The following is a 21,215-nucleotide window of genomic DNA, read 5'->3' on the forward strand; positions in this document are numbered from 1 at the left end:
TGCACTTGAAACAATGTTTTACAGAAACAAACAAGCATATATCAAATCCTATCAAACAGTGATATGATTATGTAGTTATGGTTCATATTAGTGCATGCTGTAATCAACACACTTATATCGAAATGAACCACTCTTTCTGTCCTCTTGCAAACGAATTTAGCGAACTAATTCATACAGCCCTTGTGAGTTCTTTGTAACCGTTTATTGATGTTATGTTTAATGTGTCTTTCAGCAATGTTCTGAGTAGGTCAAGGTCCATCAGTGCCATGTGTGAGTGAGTGGATTCAGGTTTCTGTCGACTGAGACACATTTTGCGCCATGTGACTATGTGGTGAAACCGAAATAAAATGAATACGAAATTATTTTTTGTAATCTCACAATCAGGTGATCGTGGCATGTGTTAATTATTGAGGTGTGGACGACAGACACATACAGCATGTGTTACTTGAAAATGACACTTCAATTTTTAAAAATTAAAGTGACGACAACTGTTAAATGACACCAGCATGCTCGGTTTGCCTGAACTTGGACAAACGAAATGAGTTCAGGGTGGGTGTAACACGTTAATCATAAACAAAACAAACTGTATTCGTCAAGATTTTATATATGTAAACCTTTTTTTTTAAAAATACATATTGCCAAAGAACGCGAGATTCATCCATAAAATGACATAAAACGTTGTAAACAATGAAGTCTGTCTATGTACAAATAAACGTGATATATTAGTTCAGTTAATAAGTTTGATGGTCGTTGAAATGGGATTACATAACGTTGGATCTGTTATACATGTTCTGTGAAGGTGTAAGAGGACGTATCTTGGACGTATCTTGGACGTACCTTGGACGTACCTTGGACGTACTGTAGCAGTGGAATGTAATTGTAACTATAACTAACATTCAGATTAATAGAAATAGATCTGCACATTTCTACGATGTTAGTTCTTGTAGCTAACTTCTTAAAGTACAACAGAAAATTCTACATTCCAGAACCGGGAGAGGATGTACAAACCTAAATCCCGAATATAAACAGCCTTCTGTTGAACATGGAATATTTAAATGAAAAGTGATTAAATTCCAAACACAGTCACATAGGATATGTACACGAATGACCTGCTGTAGCATCGTACATGGACTTTTGACGAAATCAGTTCATCAACACAAGAATGGCATAGCCCAGAACTTGTCAACACAAGTGTTATCTTGTATTCAGGGATTTCTTTGTGTGTTCTACAAAAGTCAAGGTTACAGTCTCTCGTCATAGTATGCAACGTTGTCGGTTCCGCCGTTGGTGTAGGGAGGGGGGTTTCCTTTCTCGCTGTCAATGCCGTTGACGATGTAGGGGGTTTCCTTTTCGTTTGAAAAGCCAACATTAACATTTCCAGACACTGCAGCGTATTTTCCTGTCCGGTCTTCGGGGTTTGCGGGTCCCCAGCTTCTGGTTGGGCTGAAGGCCTTTCTCTGAAACGGAATTCAATGTGCTTATTATCGTAATTTGAGTGAGGGGCGGTGGGGTAGCCCGGTGGTTAAAGCCTTAGTACGTCACGCCGAAGACCCGGGTTCGATTCCCCACTTGGGTACAATGCCAATGCACATTTCTGGTGAATGGCATTTGAATTTCCGCTGCCGTGATGTTGCTGGAATATTGCTAAAGGTGGTTTGAATTCATACCCACTCATTTACTCATTTGAATGGTTTTACATGCCAATTGTAAAGGTTAGATAATAACCAGTCTCGCAATACCTTCAATCTATTTAACTGTCATGTTAACTCACCACTCCTAGTCTGCAGACTTGTATAATCATGACGAGTACGATCATAGCAAGTGGGGCGACAACCATGCACCAGCCGATTCCCTCAGCCCATGGGGGAAAGATGTAGGCACCGTAGTTGGCTGGTGAGTACTGGGTCGCCGACACGATCACGATGAACTGAAACCAAATAAGTCTGGTTTAAAGATTCAGCTATTAATACATTTCGTCCAGTGTTGCCATTCGTCACTTGAATACAAATAATTTATGTGAATTATGTGCAGGCTTGTTGAAAGAACGTGACAAGATTATTCGTTCAGAATGACATCCTGTCCCGTGTACAAAGCAAAATATTAAGATCTAGACTAGAATAAAGGCATACTGTGACTTACGAGGATGACGACAGGAGTCAGGAAGACCCAGTTGATGACCCAGTAGGGGTTGGGCTTGTGGCCAATCATCATCTTGATGTCCTCCAGGAACGGGACAATAGTTCGTTTACCTTGGCTTTGTGGCCATATCCATCCTGCCAAAGCTGAAATGGTAACGAAGTAATCACAATATGCATTGGCACCATTCAACTAAACATGAAAACATTAAATCCTCTCGTTGTACTTACGATAGATATACATGAGGCAGATGATCTCTGCCAGAGCTACCAGCATCAGGTTGTAGCTGCCACAGTACCAGTCCATCAGTGTCAGCATGTAGATACCTCCCTGAAGGAAATATGCAAGGATTTCAGTTCTTCAGTTCAATTAAGGACAGGTGAAAGGCCAGGCTTGAAAATGTCTACATCTCAAAATACGAAATTGTTGGAGAAGAATCACATAATTAGAACAAAATCTCCTAGCAACAATACAAGACTGGACGTTATCACATTTAAATAATACCCGATAGATTGTTGTGATCTGCAAAAGGTCGTACTTTCAATATCTGGACCATTCTTGGTATGTCCACTGTAATCTTAGTAGATATACTGGAACGGAAACGTCACAGTGAAGATCACACACTGTAGGATTTTATATTTCAGGATTAAAAGACACATAAGTGTGTATATGCCCCACCTTTGTGACTTGAGGCAAGCCAAGCAGGAAACCGATGAAACAACAGAAGGCGGTGAAAGGAGTCTTGTGTTTCCTCAGGACACGTGGGAAGACGTCACTGATACCACTGATCAACGTCTCCATCATGGCGAACTAAAGCAGAAAGGGAAATATTACTTGACACCTATTCCTGTTGAAAAAAACTATATGAAATCCCCCTCTTTGTACTGTTTTCACTTATGAATATTTATCACTGTGCATCGGAATGCATTAATCAATAGCACCAGTCAAATCTAGATATATTTTCATCCCTTGTTTACATTTCTCCTCCTGTCAGCAAGACAGGTCTTCAGGTTTTCTTTTCTTCACGGTTCGAATCCCGGGTGGACCTGATTGTGATAGCACTCTTGTGATACCAATTTGTTTCAACCTCCAAGGTTTGCATCGTTTCAGAATGTTTTCCAAAGGAAATATTCCATTTACATTTGGAAATGTCATTTTAATCATGTTTGTGTTCGTGGTGAAGATTTTAGTTTGCTATGTGGCCCACCTGACTGTCCAAACCAAGAGTCAGCAACATAAAGAAGAACAGGAAGGCCCACAAAGGTGAGACCGGAAGTTTAGCAATGCCTTCTGGGTAGGCAATGAAAGCAAGACCAGGACCTGAAACATAGAAGCACTATTGTTTATACTGGGTTAAAGTACAAATATATGATTGGTATGGTTGGTTTTATCCTTTGTGTATTCTGGCCCATAACAAGGAGTTTTGCATTCAGATGCTCAGAATCATGACAATACCTTGTTCTCCACAATGGTTTGGAACACAGCTTCTTGAACGATCTATCGGCTATGAAAACGCAAAAGGCAAAACACTCATTACTGACTTTAAGTCATAAACGTCTTAAGGTGCTGATTGGGAAAGCTCACCTTGGTCGACCACACTCTCCACATCCTGGTTGGTGGTGTGAGCCATGAAACCCAAGAGGGAGAAGATGGCGAAGCCCGCGAACACGCTGGTGCCGCAGTTGATGAAGGCAACGATGAGGGCATCCCTGAAAGAGCAGTTATAAGTCAATAATTGTCGACTGCATAATAACAGTACTGCGTTCAATCTCAAAAACCCTGGTGAAACCATGTCGACCAAGCTAAAACGCCAGCTGACCATAGCTGACCAGTGTTTCTACATGTTGACTCATTTATATCATTAGGTCATATATCGATTGTCCTTATGATTCTCCATTAAACACTCCCCCGTAATGGATAAATCATGAGCATAATAAATTTGATGAAACTAAGAAACTTGGCTTGAATTAGCGAATAACCAAAGAGGTACGAGTGATTGCGGGAAATAACCAACTTGAAACAATATCCACAGTGCCGAGCCTTGGCGAGTCACTGAACATTATTTTAACGAAGGCATATTTCCCGTTATAATTCGTACCGAGTTGAGTATTCTATTTATTACCCGTAATGTAATTTAAAAAGAAGAATCATGAAATAAAAACCACCGGCAGACAGGACCTGAGACCTCGAACAGCAAATAGAATGTATGTATCCATGCACGTATTAAACCCAACTTATCAAGCGATAACAACATAACTATGCTATGGAAAATACTACCTTGTAAAATCGATTTAAATACAGGACAAATTATCCTGGAATAATTCATAAACATTTCTTAAAAATGATAATGCTATATCATTGAACCTAAAGACAAATGAAACGTTATTTGATCAAGTCAAAAGCGCTGGGACATAGTTCATCCATGACTGCCGAGTGTCTAGCGAGGGGGTGGCGGTGTAGTGTTGAAACACGCTTCGACGAAAAAACCGTCAATTTGGGGCAGTTACCACAAACATACCAAAACATAATCACCTGTGTATCCCAGCCTGTATGGTTAATAACAATATTTATTGTACATATTATTAAGTTTGATGATCATTAATCGCTGATCATGACACGTTCTTTCGGTTTTATGACCATTCAGTAGAACATGTAAAACCTGTTACATTACACGGGATTACACTTTCTCAGTAAAGTACAGATTCTAGATCTAGTCTCATCCGGAGTCAGATTCCACACTTTCAAAGTCAGGCTACTAATCGCCTGCACACAAAGTCTGCCATCCAACCAACTCAGGACCATCACAAGCTTTCATCACGTAGATTGTCTGTCGTGGTTGGTAGAAAAGACAGTTTGGTCACCAGAATGAACTCACCGTTCACAGTTGTTCTTGAACTTGTTGTAACTGGCCATTGTCAAGAGCCCTCCGAATCCAGCTCCCAAGGAGTAAAAGATCTGGGTGGCTGCGTCTCCCCATACCTGGACAAATAGGTATGGTATGTAACATTTTGACTTGACAGACAGGAATCTATGAAGGAGGATGTGATGTGACTATGCATTTCAGAAATGCACGACGAGGAGGAATTGTTTATGGTACAATTTATGACGTTAACACATCAATATATGAACTGACATTAATGTTTATAGCGAAATATATCATGCCCCGCTCTTACTCATTCTTTGTGGTATATCCCGTGGCTATACATTTATATGCAAGTAATTCATGCCTCAAGCACAAAATGATGTTCAGATCAGACACAACACCCATGTTCTATCATAAAGAGTAACAGCGTTGAATATTGTATGAACAGGTTGCTGAAAGTTGATAATGATACAAGGTGTTCGCGACAAGGATAAGCATGTCCCACTGGAGCAAATGCATCAACTTGCTCAAGTCGTCTCCTTGCTAAACGCAACTGTATGTCAAGGAAGTCAATGCTACACTATTCATGTCGTTCTACAGTTACACTATACATGGCGGCTTCACCTTGGCCTCAGTCAACCTGTGGACCTGTGGAGTCATATAGAACTTTATGCCCTTCTCGTATCCCTCTAGAGTCAGGCCTCGGATCAGCAGGACGATGAGGATGATGTAGGGGAAGGTGGCGGTGAAGTACACGACCTGGTGGAAGATTTGATGCGTTATTAGTTTGGGTTTCTCTCGCGGAATTTGCACATACGCATGAAGAATGAGCCTTTTCTCGAAGCATGCTCATGAATAATGTCACAACCGGTATCAACTAGGGATGATGATTACATGGGGTGTGCTGTCTACACAGCATGTCCTCGTCTCGGTGCGTTGTACATTAACGTCGTTGTTAAATCAGTTGAGAAACAAAGTGCCTGTGCTACTGTAATGAATGTCTATAGAAACCTGGCGATGTCTTCATGTCTGTACATGACCATGAGAGGAATAAACTGCATGAACCGTTTGAGAAAATCAACTCAGAGATCTAGTTTGCGTGATTACTCATGATAGCCAGTGCACTAAGTAAGTAAGTAAATATATATATAAATCAGTGAACAAGTGGTCTAACATCAGTGACGATGTACCTTGCCGGAAGACTTAACTCCCTTCATCAGACAGAAGAAAATGAGGAGCCAGGCAAACAAGAGGCAGATGGTGTTCTTCAAGCTGAAGCCTCCCAGTTGATCAAGCCCGTCAGATTCATGGATACGAAGCACGTAGCGCCTACAATTCAAACAAACCGGTTAGGATTGAGCTTGACAGTCACCCGTGGTTAAAACTTATCGCGCTTTGATTCCTCTTATGAGTATTAGAAGTAAAGCCTCGTGGTTCAGGCGTTCACTCAGGAAACTCAATACCCGAGTTCAATTCACTGTTTTAGTTGGTTGTCCATTTTGTTCAGCACACAACGACAATGTCTACGTTAAATATGACAGTTCAGACCCTTGGTGAGTTTCTGTTTATATCAGTATGCTTGATTTATACAAGACAGCGGGCGATGGGGTAGCCCCGTGGTTAAAGTGTTCGCTCGTCACGCCGATGGATACAACATGCGAAGCCCATTTCTGATGTCCCCCGCCGGAATGTTGCTGAGAGCAGCGTAATACAAAACTCTCTCGATCACTTTATGTGTCCCCTGCCGTGATACTGCTGGAAAAGCAGTGTAAAAACACTGAGCAAACGTGAAACGTATTATAGAAATGGGGAAACATCCGCTGTGTTAATGCTTGAAGGCATTCACATAGAGTGTCTGACGTTATAATCTATTGTTTACCTTGATATATGATAGGCAAAAACGGCCATTATCTAAAGAGGTTTATTAGTACCCATTGTATACCAGCGTGTTGCCAATGGGGGTTACATGTTGTTGTTCACGGAGCTGTTTTGGAATCCCGAAGGATAGGCATTTAGAAGAAGGTTGGACAAATATGAATGCATGACACGTTTAATGGATAACAACTTTTTGGCATTCTCAATCACTATTATTCAGGGTTTACGGTTGATCCTTCACCTGATTAGGAGCAAGAATTAGCTCCGATTCGTCATGATAAAGAATAAAAAAAATCGTTATCCATAAATTGTGTCATGTATTCATGGAATTCGTCCGATGAGTCATTACAACAGCGGGGAAAGCAATGGTAACCTCTATGAGGTATGAACCCTTTGGGTTCAAAACTACTATGTTCAGTGACCCTTTCACTCTAGGACATAATTCTATGCTGTGTAAAATACAACCTTTATTAGCCATATTCTCGTGTCCGCCTAAACCGACTAGTCAAGGAGTCAATCTTCCCACTGTACGATGAATGTGTGAGTGAATTTTGTTTTACGCTACACTCCAGCCATATGGCGGAGGTCTGTAAATAATCGAGCCTGGACCAGACGGTAAACAGCGGAGGAATCGTTCTGCTGAATTGGGATATGATTACATGTGTCAACCAAGTCAGCGAATGTGACCACCGGATCCCGCCTGTCGCCTGTTATGACAAGTATGGGGTATAGAAGACCCATTAAAAATTGGACCTTCACGGATACGAACTGTAAAATGGGAAACTCAAACTGAGTTGGTGGTACAATCCTACGGGCTACCTACTCCCAGTACTCCTCGCTGGCTGTGGTGTAGGTGATCTTGCAGTCTTTGGTAATGTTCTCATGCTGTATCATGGTGGAATTCAGTTCCGTGATGTTGTTGAAGGTGTAGTCGTAGGCCGCAGAGATGTTCGGAAGAAGGTCATTGACACATGTCTTATTGTACAGTTCCTCTGGAAGACGGAAATGACAAAGTAAATTAAAATGGTTCGTGTCAATAGGATAGAAACCTCTGTACGTAAACATTGAAGGATTCAAAAACTTGGTTGAACGCTGCTTAGATCTGTATTCCACGCAAGTGACAAATTTAACACTGTTTAGGGCGAACTGGGTGTAGAAACTCGCTATATAATGAGACTTTAACGAACATTCAGATCTGTTTAAACTTTGGCCTAATGACAGTACGTGAATTCACACTTACTGAACAACGTCATTGTCTTGTTCCCCTCGTCCATGCCATCCAGTCTTGGGTAGGGATCTGTTCTGCAGGAGTTAGTGTTCCACGTGTTGCCACAGTTCTCCCATGGAACTGTGGTGTCGAGGCTTACGAAGCTGGCAAACATGTAGTAGATGGCGTACATGATGATGACGTTGTAGTAGATAGACACCATACCGCTGATGGTCACCATGGCAAACCCGATACCTGGAATTGACGAGGGTATTTGTTGAGCAGACCGGAGATGTTTCTGTTAACACATGCGCTTATGCAGTCAAAGGCCGATGTGTCCAACTTACGGTTACCTCGAAGTGAAAACTCGGTTCCTTAGTATGCTCGTCTTTATTCATAACTATTCGGTTATGTCTAACCTTTGACTCGGAGTCTTTACGTAGGTCCCTTCAACTTCGACACAACGGTAGTGTTTGGTACTTATCCCATACTTACCATGGAACGCAGGGCTGACCTTCCACACTGTGATCGGCCCCTCGGAGGCGAACTGACCCACGGCCAGCTCCAGGAAGAATAATGGCAGACCAGCCACCACCAACATGATGACGTAAGGGATAAGAAACGTAGCTGTAAACAAAATTAAAATGGAAAAGTTACTCAGAGTACCAATTAACACTACAACGGGACCCATTTGCAAAACACGCATGTTGTATCAAGTAGGTACAGTAAAGTACCTCAAATTAAACCAACATCACCACATATGCATTTATTCGTTACGTTCACTCACGCACGAACTCACGAAAATATTTATTTATTTATTTATTTATTTATTTATTTATTTATTTATTTATTTATTTATTTATTTATTTATTTATTTATTTATTTATTTATTTATTTATTTATTTATTTATAAATACACCTAATGACACCTAATAAATGTGAGACTGCCATCAAAAGTTGTTTACGAGGACTTTTTTTAATCCAAACACAGTTTTTGTCCTGCTCATTTGCTGCAGTCGAGCTTTTCCTGACACTAAGACATCTCTGCTCTCTGAAGTATGCTCATTACTGTATAATAACCCGTGGTCAGATCTCTGCATACTCACCTCCTCCATTTCTGTAGCAGAGATAGGGGAATCTCCAGACATTGCCCAGTCCTACAGCGTAGCCAACACAGGACAGCATGAACTCGAACTTGCCTCCCCATGTTCCTCTTTCCTCCACCTGTTTGATGAAGAAACACATTATGGACACATGATATCGAATTCACGGTATCGTGAAATGAACGTTTCCTGGTTAGCTTAATCCACTTCAAAACCGCTTTTCGGCACATGTATGGTAACATATCACTTCTCCTTTGTCCTATGGTGGAGAATATCGTCAATGTTAACGAGCAATAAGCTAGTGATTTCATATTTGGTAAATATTGTCCATAAACACGTCAAGGACTATAACCACAGTCCATCTTGTCGACAGTTTAGTTTAGGAAAGGTGTAGCTGCTAGAGAAATATGAATATACTGGCTAAAAAGTTACACGTACATCTTAGTTAATGGTGCACACACGTGCGTTATATCCCTGCCAGGAGGTGTGTGTGGTACAGTAACGTATAACTAGTATGCTTCCTAGGCTTCTTTTCTATAGGAACACCTGCACTGAATTGGCATGGCCTTTCATTTTCTCATAACTGGATATACTAACTTCACTGGTTCACGTGACGTGCATCGCAAAAAAGAGTCCATGTCTGTAACCATATGTATGTTGTTTGCTTCGAAATCTGCGCCTGATTTTAGTAAGGATAGGAAAAGATGTGTGCTAATTTGCACTGCTTTAATACATGCATTCAAGTAACATCCTGAAATTATTACACGAAACCTTCCAGATGCAGTTATGTAAGAACGAAATACGTCGAGCGTACCCGAATCCCTCTTCCATCGAGTAATGGTAATCTATGCTGAGTTGAATGAATAGATCTACCCGAAAAAGACTCCAACAAGCGGTCAACAGGTCACAACATCGGTAGGACATTGTCTCCCATAAGACCTTATCACAAAAATCAGCACTCATTTCGTGACACTTCAAAATTCAGTCACAATGTAGAACCGGCTGAATTCGGGTTTTCAATGTCCTTTTTAACATGGCGTGAAGGTCATAGGGTCATAAGGTCAAATTCCTTCGTAATGTAACGTCTGCTTGTCTATTTCTCTTGTACATGTTTCTCAAACAGGTTCTCAGAAAAGAGCATTGGCGGCAAGAGAACAATTGAAACTAGGGATAATACTAGTGAATAGTTTCGGTCTTGTGTGATTTCTTTTTATGTTCTGTAATAAGCAGTCTCAAGGCAAGCCATGTATGTGATTTCAAATAATAGGCAGGCTCTTTCACAGCTCTTGTTAAGATAGTTTGTCGCAGACGAAACTATCTGAAATCGGATTTAATGACACACAGTCACAATGCAGGTACTGTATAGGCCGAACATGTGGTCGTATTTAATTTTTGGTCGTTGATTTTCCAGATATTTCAAGGACATGTCCAAATTTGACCTCATCTTATGCCTGACGCATAGTATTGTTTATAGTTGACGGTAATTATAAAGGTGCAGATATTCACAACTACATAGAGTAGTAAACGTATATAACCACAGTTACATAACCGTAGATCTAGTCACAGTTACGGTGACAGGGATGTACCAACGGTTACATTAATATGTATAATCTTATTAGTGTATGTACCCATTGCTACATAAAGGTGTATATACCCACAACTACATAAAGATGCATATACTCACGGTTATATAAAGTGTATGTGCCCACTATTACAGAAACGTGCACACGTTATAAAAAGTATATGTACATTGTGACGACAAATTATATCAGCCCGAATATTCCAGAGCTCGAAAAACAAGATGGCCACCATGTACATATGAACTCGATGAGATAAACAGAATATGTATCCTGTGACAAAAAGCAACACCAAATACTGGCTATGTATCTATGTATGCTTTGATGACCTTGAGAGGTATTTTTCTAGAATTAAGGTCTCAACATTCATACAAGTGAGACTGTCGCCGTCAACCGTCACTGCGGTGTTGTCGCTGAAATATGTTGTTTTGAGGGTCATGACGTACACAGACGCAGTGACGTTTTTGTCAGAATGATGCCTGTTTACATGTCTGGTGTTAGGCAGAATGCATTCATAAACTGACTTGTGTGGATTCCCTCAGTGTTAACAGTCACAATAGTAATGACGACATGAGCCGTGGTACATTCATAGCTTTTGTATAGGTCGTTTCAGTGAGATTCAAATGTTGTGCACGTAAGTCAGCCGAGCAGCGTTGAGGTAGGGCACAGTGTCGTCACAACCTGATGCAGTTGTTGAATGGATGGTGTTTACAGCCATGACTGAACCAGGGACAGTGTTTACAGTGGTGACACAACCAGGGATGGTGTCTACAGCGATGACACAAACAGGGATGGTGTTTATAGCGATGACACAACCAGCTGCAGGTGTTCTCATTCAGTGATTGTGTTTGGAAGTGGTCGTTCCTCACATTTTGTTGACGTCAAATCAGAACAGAATGTATAACTGCATTAACCATGGAATCCGCTTACATATACAGACACGTTTTTTTTCGAATGTTAATCTGCATGGATCACGAGTTGTTCATATTCACATGAATATCATATACAACACACATGAATAAAGCGAATGTCAGTCTGTACATACTGGAAGGCAAGCTTGGCCTTGACATTATACTAGTCACGATAAGTAACGCACCAGTGGTTCTGAATGTTATCGACAGAGGTAATTGCTGTGTACCAGTAGTTAAATAAGTGCTGGTTTATATGTGTGTTTCTCTCCACTCAAGATCACACGATAGACTTTGTCACTACAGGAGAAAGCTGTGATCTGGAACAAATTTGTGATAACTTCAAAAAGTAACAGAAGATTTGGTGTTTGGTAGACCTATTATCTCACGCTTGCTCAGTGAACTCATACGTCATTGGAGATCATTTAAGATCCTGTTTTCTTTAGGCTTTGTTGGGAGTTTGTCAGGCAAAACATGTTTTGGCCGGCGTTTGACCTCACAACGCTGTTTGATTACCTCTGAAGAGAGACGGTGGCCAGAATATCAAATGTGGTTCTTAGAAAGCAACTGTATTGTACATTTTGTGACGGATTAATGCGCTGCTTTAGATGTTGGCGGTTCATCATTGTCCCACTGCTCAGTGAGGAGAAGTAGGTTTTATGGCAAGCCCTACCTCAAGCCTGTTGGTTAGGCAAAGCTGTTAGGGCTCTACCATGAGAGAGGGTAGTAAGTGGCAGGGGGGCGTTTATAGGGTGGGGTGTGGTAGGTGGGCTGTGGTAGGTGGGCTGTGAGAGATTGGGATGTGGTAGGTGGGCTGTGAGGGATTGGGATGTGGTAGGTGGGCTGTGAGAGATTGGGATGTGGTAGGTGGGCTGTGAAAGAGCGGGGTGTGGTAAGTGGACCTGTAAAGTGAAGGTTGTGGCAGGTAGATTGTGAAAGGGTGGGATGTGGTAGGTTTACTGTTAGAGGATAGGATGCGACAAGTGGACTGTGAGAGGATAGGATATGAGAGGTGAACTGTGAGAGGGTAGGATGTGGCAGGTGGACTGTGAGGGGGTTGTCTGTAATAAGCGGACCTTTAAAGGGTAGGATGTGGTTGGTGAACTATGAAAGGCTAGGATGGGATAGGTTGGCTGTTAAAGGGTAGGATACGGTAGGTGGACTTGAGAGGGTTGACTAAGGTAGTGAGGAATGCACCGATGAAGAGGAAAGCTATAGCTGGGTAAACTGTGAAAGAATGTGGGGCTCCTCTTGTTATCCATAGTTCACTGATACCCTGTGACATGGTAAGCAACGATAGGTAGATTGTGATGGGGTAAGCTATGATTGGCATGTAGTGATATGGTCAGGTATAGTTAGTTGACTATTGATAGGGGAAAGCTGTGTGGGGATAGGACAGGGTAAGCGATGATTGGGCACGTAGAGAGGGTATAATTTGGTAGGTAGCCTATCGGGGTAAGCTATGGTAGTGTACGGTGCATCTGTTTAGGGATATTGGAATATTTCTTGCTTCAGAACTAAAAGCACAATAGCGAACAACTTAAAAGCTCATCAACTACAAGTTGTAACTCTATATTAGAGGAATCAGTCAATATGTACGCGCTCAATCCCTCTGCTTACAAACATCATCTTACGACGTGATATATAGAGTCAAGGTGTCCCGAGAATTTGTCCGATTAAGTGAGTTCATTATATCAGCAACCGTGTTTGTTGATCATGTAGTGTCACTCGATAAATATGTTGAGAGGAGGTTCATACACTCATTGGATGTGTTGACAATTCAACTGACGGTTTGGGGGAAGGGTATGAATTGCAATTTGTAACAGAAGATGTACTTTTCAGCTGAAGTCAGTCACACAGTAAGACAGAGGGTTACGAAGACAGCGAGTGCGTGTTGCTGCCGTTTAGATTCCCCGTGCAGTCGAGCATAACGCCAGTAGCAAGGAAAACACAACAGCGAGATCCAATAGCTGTAAGTCATACGTGGGTGTCTTCTGTCACATGTCAAGTCGGTGCTCATCTTGTGAAATTGGGACCTGGGCAGAGGGCGGTGAGAGTAGATCAGACATTGTGTCCTCAACACAACTGGGTCCCTTCGAAAGTGTATGGTGAGAACACTTGCCTTGAATGGTTATTTATGACGGGTGACTTGGTGGGGTGAGGTATAGGGTAAAGGGAGGTGTGGGCTATAGGTATTGATAAGTACCTACGTATCAGTCTGATAACATACGAGTACCCTGCCGATCCATCTATCAGGTGTTTTACCTTAAAACCCCGGGTATCTTTGTTTGTAAAGACCACAGTGGCTTTATTTTAATGCCATGTGTTTGTGTGCCCGGTTCCTCGAGTACAGCAGACATGCGTCCCCTTTCCGACACTGATACATTCATATAACAGTCACTTGTCTTCTGTTTTAACTGCTTCAGAAGATATTCAAACCCGGTGTTATATTTAAATACGGCTGGTGTACTAACGAGCTTGAAGACAGTTCCCTATAATAAGATGCATTCTTAATTACAGGTGACTGCTGACTCATGTATATCTGAATATATTTTTCATTATTCTGACAACTGGCAGTCGAGTTTAATGGAGAAGATAAAAACCCTTAAGAAGACAATAAAAAAACAATAATCCCTGGTCCGACTTTGCCTCCCTTCATTTAGGACCCGTTCCACTCTTGGTGTGATGACGGACTGGACGAGGGTCTCATCCAGGTATAGGCCTTCGCAGGGCTGTTGTTCAGCTCACTCCATATAAACACATGGCCGTGGTCGTTCAAGGCCTTCCGTTGAAAAATGGACTTGTACTGATTCCATATGACGCCTGATTGATCTGACTGATCTCCATTTCTTTATCCTCCAGCAGAATAGCACCAGTGCTAATAACAACTCTGACTTTAGGATTATGAACACAACAAGAAAACCGTGGAATGACTTCTTACATGCCTCCCAAGATATTTATCTGACAATTAAATATGCGGAACCGTGCACAGTTCTATCAAAGAACTTCCGTTTTGATAAAATCATGATAAGTGGTACTTATGGGTGTTGCAATGGTGAGTGAGAATGATGGAGATGCTACTGGGCGACAGCATGATCTGCTCCGTACAGTGTTCTCATTTCGAATGGCAATTTCACCAACAGAATGAGAAAAGACGGTTACTGCACAGGTACTGGTTGCTTTGCACACTCGGTGTGCTCTGAACGCTTCTTGTGTATCCTGCCTGAAGTTTGTTTTTCATAAGGCACAATAACCTGCTTATTCCAGGGTATATATAGGAGTGACCTTTCAAAAGATGGTCAGATCCTGCTTAAACGGATCGCCTTTTCTACCTCGTCCTCCTATTGGAAATGGGCTCGGTAGGGGGATTTGTTCCCAAAAAGATGTTCCATTGACAAGAACCGTAAGAATTGCTATTATCATTATCTATATCCTTCCCCTAAGAACCATGTCACAAACTTTATCTCCCCAGTAGCAGTAATTTAAAGTGTCTACTCCGTGTCAGTGTAACACCGAGAGGCCCCTTCTACTCCGTGTCAGTGTAACATCGAGAGGCCCCTGTCTACTCTGTGTCAGTGTCGCTACAACGCCTTTACATGATTGGTTACGGATGGGCATGCTGGAGCGTTGTCCCGGGCAACTGTACTGTGACATGTCACTTTCGCGCACAATAAGCTACATCTACTGAACAGATTGAGTGATTAGTAACCCTTGTGATTCGTCTTCCTTGTCCGAACAGCAAAAGTATTAAATGTTGAATCTAGAGGCTGTTCGTTAAAACAATGACGGATGTAGCTTACTTACATCTCCCACAATGAGGGATGCAGCAGACTTGCATCTACCACACTGACGGAGGCAGTGTACTTATATCTACCACACTGACAGATGCAGCATACTTATATCTACCACACTGACAGATGCAGCATACTTATATCTACTACACTGACAGATGCAGCATACTTATATCTACCACACTGACAGATGCAGCATACTTATATCTACCACACTGACAGATGCAGCATACTTATATCTACTACACTGACAGTTGCAGCATACTTATATCTACTACACTGACAGATGCAGCATACTTACATCTACTACACTGACAGGTCCAGCACGCTTACATTTACCACTGGTAACGAGGAAAAAGGAGGACTCTACAGAATGCTAGTGTGAGACAATGGAATGTTTAACTGGGTTACTTTGTACATAAAATACCAGCCAACAAAAACACGCCCCTCTCCTGACCCTCCTACCGCTCGTAAAACTTAACTTGAAGTATACAGATAGCTTCTGTCAAGCTGTGACTTGATTGATAGGACCTGGTGCAGCACTTGTCAACAGAGGCCGAACTGACACACTGGGACTCCTAATACTTAATACTCGGAGCAACGCATAATGTCATTGCAACGTCATCGTTGTCATCATCATCATCATCATCATCATCATCATCACAAAAACAGCAACTTCGTTATCATCATAACAATGACATCAATATTGTAAAACAACATTAGCAATAATAACAATCTATTCATTTAACATCCCGAACCCTTCATGGCCTTCACTGGTACGTCTACGACGTTTCCGAGATGAGAGACGCAGTTTAGCCACACCTCAACGTACCAGTTAAAAGACCTTCTCCCGGGACACCTTACTCTCGTGAGTGCATACCTTCCTGTAATTATCTCGTTAATTCAAACCTCATGGGACATAACGATAACTATATAAAATATGTATGGTGCTGCCATGTGTAACTCTGACAGGCGTTTGTGAAGTTTTTATCGAGTACTTTACGTGACATACATCAAGATTGTCTAACAGATTTCACATGTCGACCCCACTATCCAGGTTGTTTCTGAAGTGCTGTGTATTTACAAACAAGGTGTACAACGATCTCATATATATTTGACAGGGAAGGGCAAACATTGGAAACAATAACATAAATAACAAACTTAATTTATAAACACATATGTAGTCTCTTGAGCGAAGAGACCTGTAAAACGTTCTTCTAATTTAATGGCGATTGTAAGTTGAGAAAAATGCACCAACTTACCTCTTCTCCCATGGTTCCTTGCAGAGAGAAAATTCCAGTTAAGAATTCCGAAATAAAACCTGATTCACCTGACGCTCTTCTCCGAAATAACCTGTATTAGGAAAGTCACGAAAAATACAATGGGCTGCATCCAATCAGATGGGTCGACATTGGTCACGTGACATTTGCACCGGCCAATAACAAGGTCTGATTCACGGAAGAATGAGCACAGCCTCACCCCACTACTCTGATCTCACTGGACATGTTTGGTAGGGTATCACAACCACAGTTGAAGAGAGGGGTTTTGTTTATAGATCACCACATGAAATGCAGGTCAACTGACGGCTTCACAAAGATATAGTTTATAAACTTATACAGGATAACTATATAACTCACATGTGAATTCAAGAATTTCGAAACTGGTTATTCCAATTTTCTCAGTTACCTCAAGCGACACGGTGAATCTGACAAGGGGAGAAAGTAAAGGTATCATTGTAATTATGTGCATAACTCGCACGGCAATTGTACTAAATGACGTTAAACGAATCGTGTAGGCACCAACAAATCATTATAGTTTAACAGAATAATTATTATCCCACAAGAAGTTAAATATACCCATTGAGAATATTTATTTCGATAAGGCTCATAAACTTTTCCACATGTTGTGCATGTCGTACAAATGCACAATTTTCAACAATATAGAAAATTATTTTTCTCCACCAAGCCTATTCTACTGTATTAACATTTCATCCTTGATTGTAACTCCTTTATTTGTACATCTCTGGCTTCCATTCACGACGCTTTGTGTACTCACTTGCTTCTTTTGCTTACAGCTTAACCAATCACGGCAATTATGCTGCTTTCTTTGTCAATTATGTTCTCTTTGTCTGTTGTATTGTCTGATTGTTATATTCAGTACACATATATTTCCTCCACTTTATGTATCGTAGCATTATCCATAATTATCCAGTTGTTATCCATGAAATATTAAAATACGTCTCACCTTTAAAATGCCACACAGTATTAACTGTGGTGATTGCAAGCTAATGCATTGGCTATACAAGCCAGAGACACTGTACATAGTATTTCTCCTCGCCAATCTCGGTGAGGTGAGACTCCCTACACCGACAAGGTGGGCAAGGAGTTTAGCATGTAAACAAACACCTGGAATGTTGCGTATCTCTCACGTGGTTCTGTTTACCTGTATGCAGCAGAAGTTCTGCCCATTCGCGCAACAGAATAAACAGCAGTAATTAAGAAACGAATAATTTTGCAAATGCAAATGTAGCTACTGATTAAACAGGACATGTCTACCTGTATGTGAACACCTGGTGTCTTCAGTGATTTGCAGTTATTTATTCATATCAGTGATGCTGGCGATAGGGGTAGCCTAGTGGTTAAAGCGTTCGCTCGTCACGCCAAAGACCCGGGTTCGATTGACCACATGGGTACAATGTGTGAAGCCCATTTCTGGTGTCCCAGGCCGCGAATGTTGCTAAGATATTGCTAAAGAGCGGCGTAAAACTCGACTCGCTCAAATCAATAATAACTGCCATTCATATTTTCAGTTATACAGGGAGTGTGTTAAAGAAAACACAAAGGGTTCACTTATCGCATTGGTTCGATACCTCACATGGGTACAGTGGGTGAAGTCCATTTCTGGTGTCCTTGCCCTTATGCTCTGAATTAGCGTCATAAAACCACACGCTTTTCACAATATCTCATACGTAATGGAATTTTCTGCGGACGAGATGGAAACAACACTGTCAATGACGCAGCGCCATAAACACTGCACACAAATGTCTTGCTAAGACGAATCGCACCTCTGCGTGGGTATTTTCCTGTAGTCAACAACAGCTACCAGGCACTGCCGTCCTTGATATGTCAAAGTGTCATTGTGTACGTGAAGACGCACTGACGGTTGCCAAGCGTTCAAGCGTATCCAATCTGGCTCAGTGGGGCGTGACAATGCCACTTATCATGTCGTATATTTCAAACATTTTAGTTCACGTACTCCGCGAGTTTATACGTGGAATTATTCTCACCTGCGTTTAAATTCACCGCGGTCTGTCTCTACTGACTCACCATACAGTACAAACAGATCGGTGAATTACTACGCCGTTTAATAGCTTGTTGACGTGCCGTCATAGCGTGGCAGGAAGTAGGCGTTAGGCACTAAACATGCTGTCGTAATGCAAACTGTATGAGTGGCAGAAACTATAAGTAGAGCTGGAACGACTTATCCAAGTGTCATGTCAGTGGTCCATTCAGACAATTTTGTATCGACGTTGTTTTTAAAATTCGATTTATTCAGCCTGATGGTGTGTGATGTGGTGACGTAATATTTTTAAGTCGCCGTCGTAAAGATGGATAGATACTTTGGCTAACGCAGAGCTCTGAATCACTGAAACAGCAGGATGCTCGGAGGCTCAGGGGCATTGAGTGAATGAATGTGGTTTTACGCCGCTTTTAATAATATTCCAGCAAAATCACGGTAGGGGACACGAGAAATGGATTCACCTTGGGAATCGAATCCGGCCTTTCGGCGTGACAAGCGGACACTTTAACCATTAGGATGCCAGCCCTTGGGGGTTGAAGTTGGCGTATGAGGACGTTCGGACGACGAAAGAGAACTGAAATGAAACTAAACCCAACATCGCATCAGTGGGATGGAATACATATATGCTAACATGGGTCAATGTTATGGCATAATGTGTATTGTCAACATAGCTTACAGAGTGGAGTTTCACAGTATACCACCGGTGCTTGTACATCCACAATTCAAAGAGCTCTGTCGTCAGTAACACATCGCTTCATAACACATCGCTTCATAATCATAACTGTCAACACATGTGATTAAACATAAGGTTTGGGGACAAACTCTAAGCAGCTCAACCTAGATGTATTGTAGACAACAGCACACGACGCTAATTGCATGCGCATTTTTATACTACCAGCACAATGTCTACACTATGCATGTGTACATACATTTACTGTTGAAAAGGCAGCTCAGATTGTAGTTTATCTAATACTTTTCTGCAAATATTTACTTGATACGCGTTGAACTATAGTTGTACTTCACAAAAAGAGAGAAACTGGAAAAATTATTTTACTTTAAATTTTGTTTTGTTACACTACCTTTTGGCCAGTGTGGGTTGTGTGTTGGCATAAGAGACAGCGTGTCTCAGCCACTGTGATCGATTGCTATGATGATATGATAGTGAAAATAAGTGTGATAGTTACGTTTTATGTCTGTGTTCTGAGAGAATGTGTGTAAATGTTGCTTGTAACCGTATGTCAGGTGCCTTTAATGCACCATTTGCATTTATCTGTCTCTGGAAATAAACAAACAACTAATTTAAATAAACTTATGTAAATGTGGGACTCTTCGTCCCATGATTATGTGTCCAGGGCTCAACTCGGGACAACAGAATTAGGATACTTTTTATGTAGAGATTAAAATCGGGGAGCGAGTATTTTAACACACGTCATTCTCTTTTCATGAGAGTGCATATAATGTTTATTACTGTTCAAGAGATCGTCGTTAATCATAAATACATAATGATGTACAATCTTGTAGTGTAGCTGAGACGTACCACCTACCAGGTGATCAATGTATAGAGATGTGCAATACTGTAGTATCGCTGAGACATGCCACCTGCCATGTGATAAATGCAATGCCATAATGATGTACAACCGTTCAGCACCGCTGAGACGGACCACCTACCAAGTGATAAATGCATAATGATGTACAACCTTGTAGTATCGCTAAGACGGACCACTTACTAGGTGATAAATACATAATGATGTACAACCTTGTAATATAGCTAAGACGGACCACTTACTAGGTGATAAATACATAATGATGTACAACCTTGTAATATAGCTAAGACGGACCACTTACTAGGTGATAAATACATAATGATGTACAACCTTGTAATATAGCTAAGACGGACCACTTACTAGGTGATAAATACATAATGATATACTAGTATATACTCATGAACAAAAGTATCGCATATGAGTTTTAACCTCTATACAGCCTGTAACATTAGTGTCATAATTATTTGTATAATTATTTTAACCCTGCGCACTCACCACATACTGATCTAAGACGTTGCACGTTCTGCAACCAGTGGTGGCGGTTTTGTGGAAGATACGGGTTCGATTTCCCACAAAGACGTGAAACGAAATTTACTCACTCACTTATTACAATCAACTGCGAGGAAAACGTGTACCCGACATTAAGCAAATATCAAATTTCGGTAACTCTTCTTAAGACCCGATACATTTAACATAATTAAATGTATATTTCGTTGCTGATAAATGACATCGACTCAAAAGTTAATGTTATGAAGCATGCTGGCATGGCACTGACAGTTGTGGCAAGGGATTGTTTTCGTCCATGACAGCCCATTGACCAGAAATATTATCAGCAAGCTGATATCGATAAGGACCGTCGGCGATCAGGACGAGCACACGCGACAAAGCCCTACTCCAAATTACGAACTTCA

At 41.3% G+C, this 21,215-nt stretch overlaps 1 protein-coding gene across 1 annotated transcript; it reads right to left on the bottom strand.

Annotated features, from left to right (window-relative positions):
- Positions 1–586: 586 nt before the first annotated feature.
- On the bottom strand, positions 587–16,840 carry LOC137274001 (sodium-dependent proline transporter-like). The gene is made up of 15 exons (XM_067806948.1): positions 16,723–16,840; positions 9,188–9,305; positions 8,577–8,708; positions 8,115–8,336; positions 7,698–7,866; positions 6,190–6,328; positions 5,624–5,758; positions 5,012–5,115; positions 3,721–3,845; positions 3,344–3,456; positions 2,815–2,946; positions 2,367–2,466; positions 2,140–2,282; positions 1,772–1,927; positions 587–1,457 (listed from the first exon to the last, which is right to left on the bottom strand). Exons 1-15 carry the CDS (start codon positions 16,732–16,734, stop codon positions 1,242–1,244), a joined length of 2,016 nt encoding a protein of 671 aa, XP_067663049.1. The 5' UTR covers positions 16,735–16,840; the 3' UTR covers positions 587–1,241.
- Positions 16,841–21,215: the final 4,375 nt, after the last annotated feature.

This window comes from Haliotis asinina, chromosome 2, assembly GCF_037392515.1.
Source record: "Haliotis asinina isolate JCU_RB_2024 chromosome 2, JCU_Hal_asi_v2, whole genome shotgun sequence".
Taxonomy (NCBI): Eukaryota; Metazoa; Mollusca; class Gastropoda; order Lepetellida; family Haliotidae; genus Haliotis; species Haliotis asinina.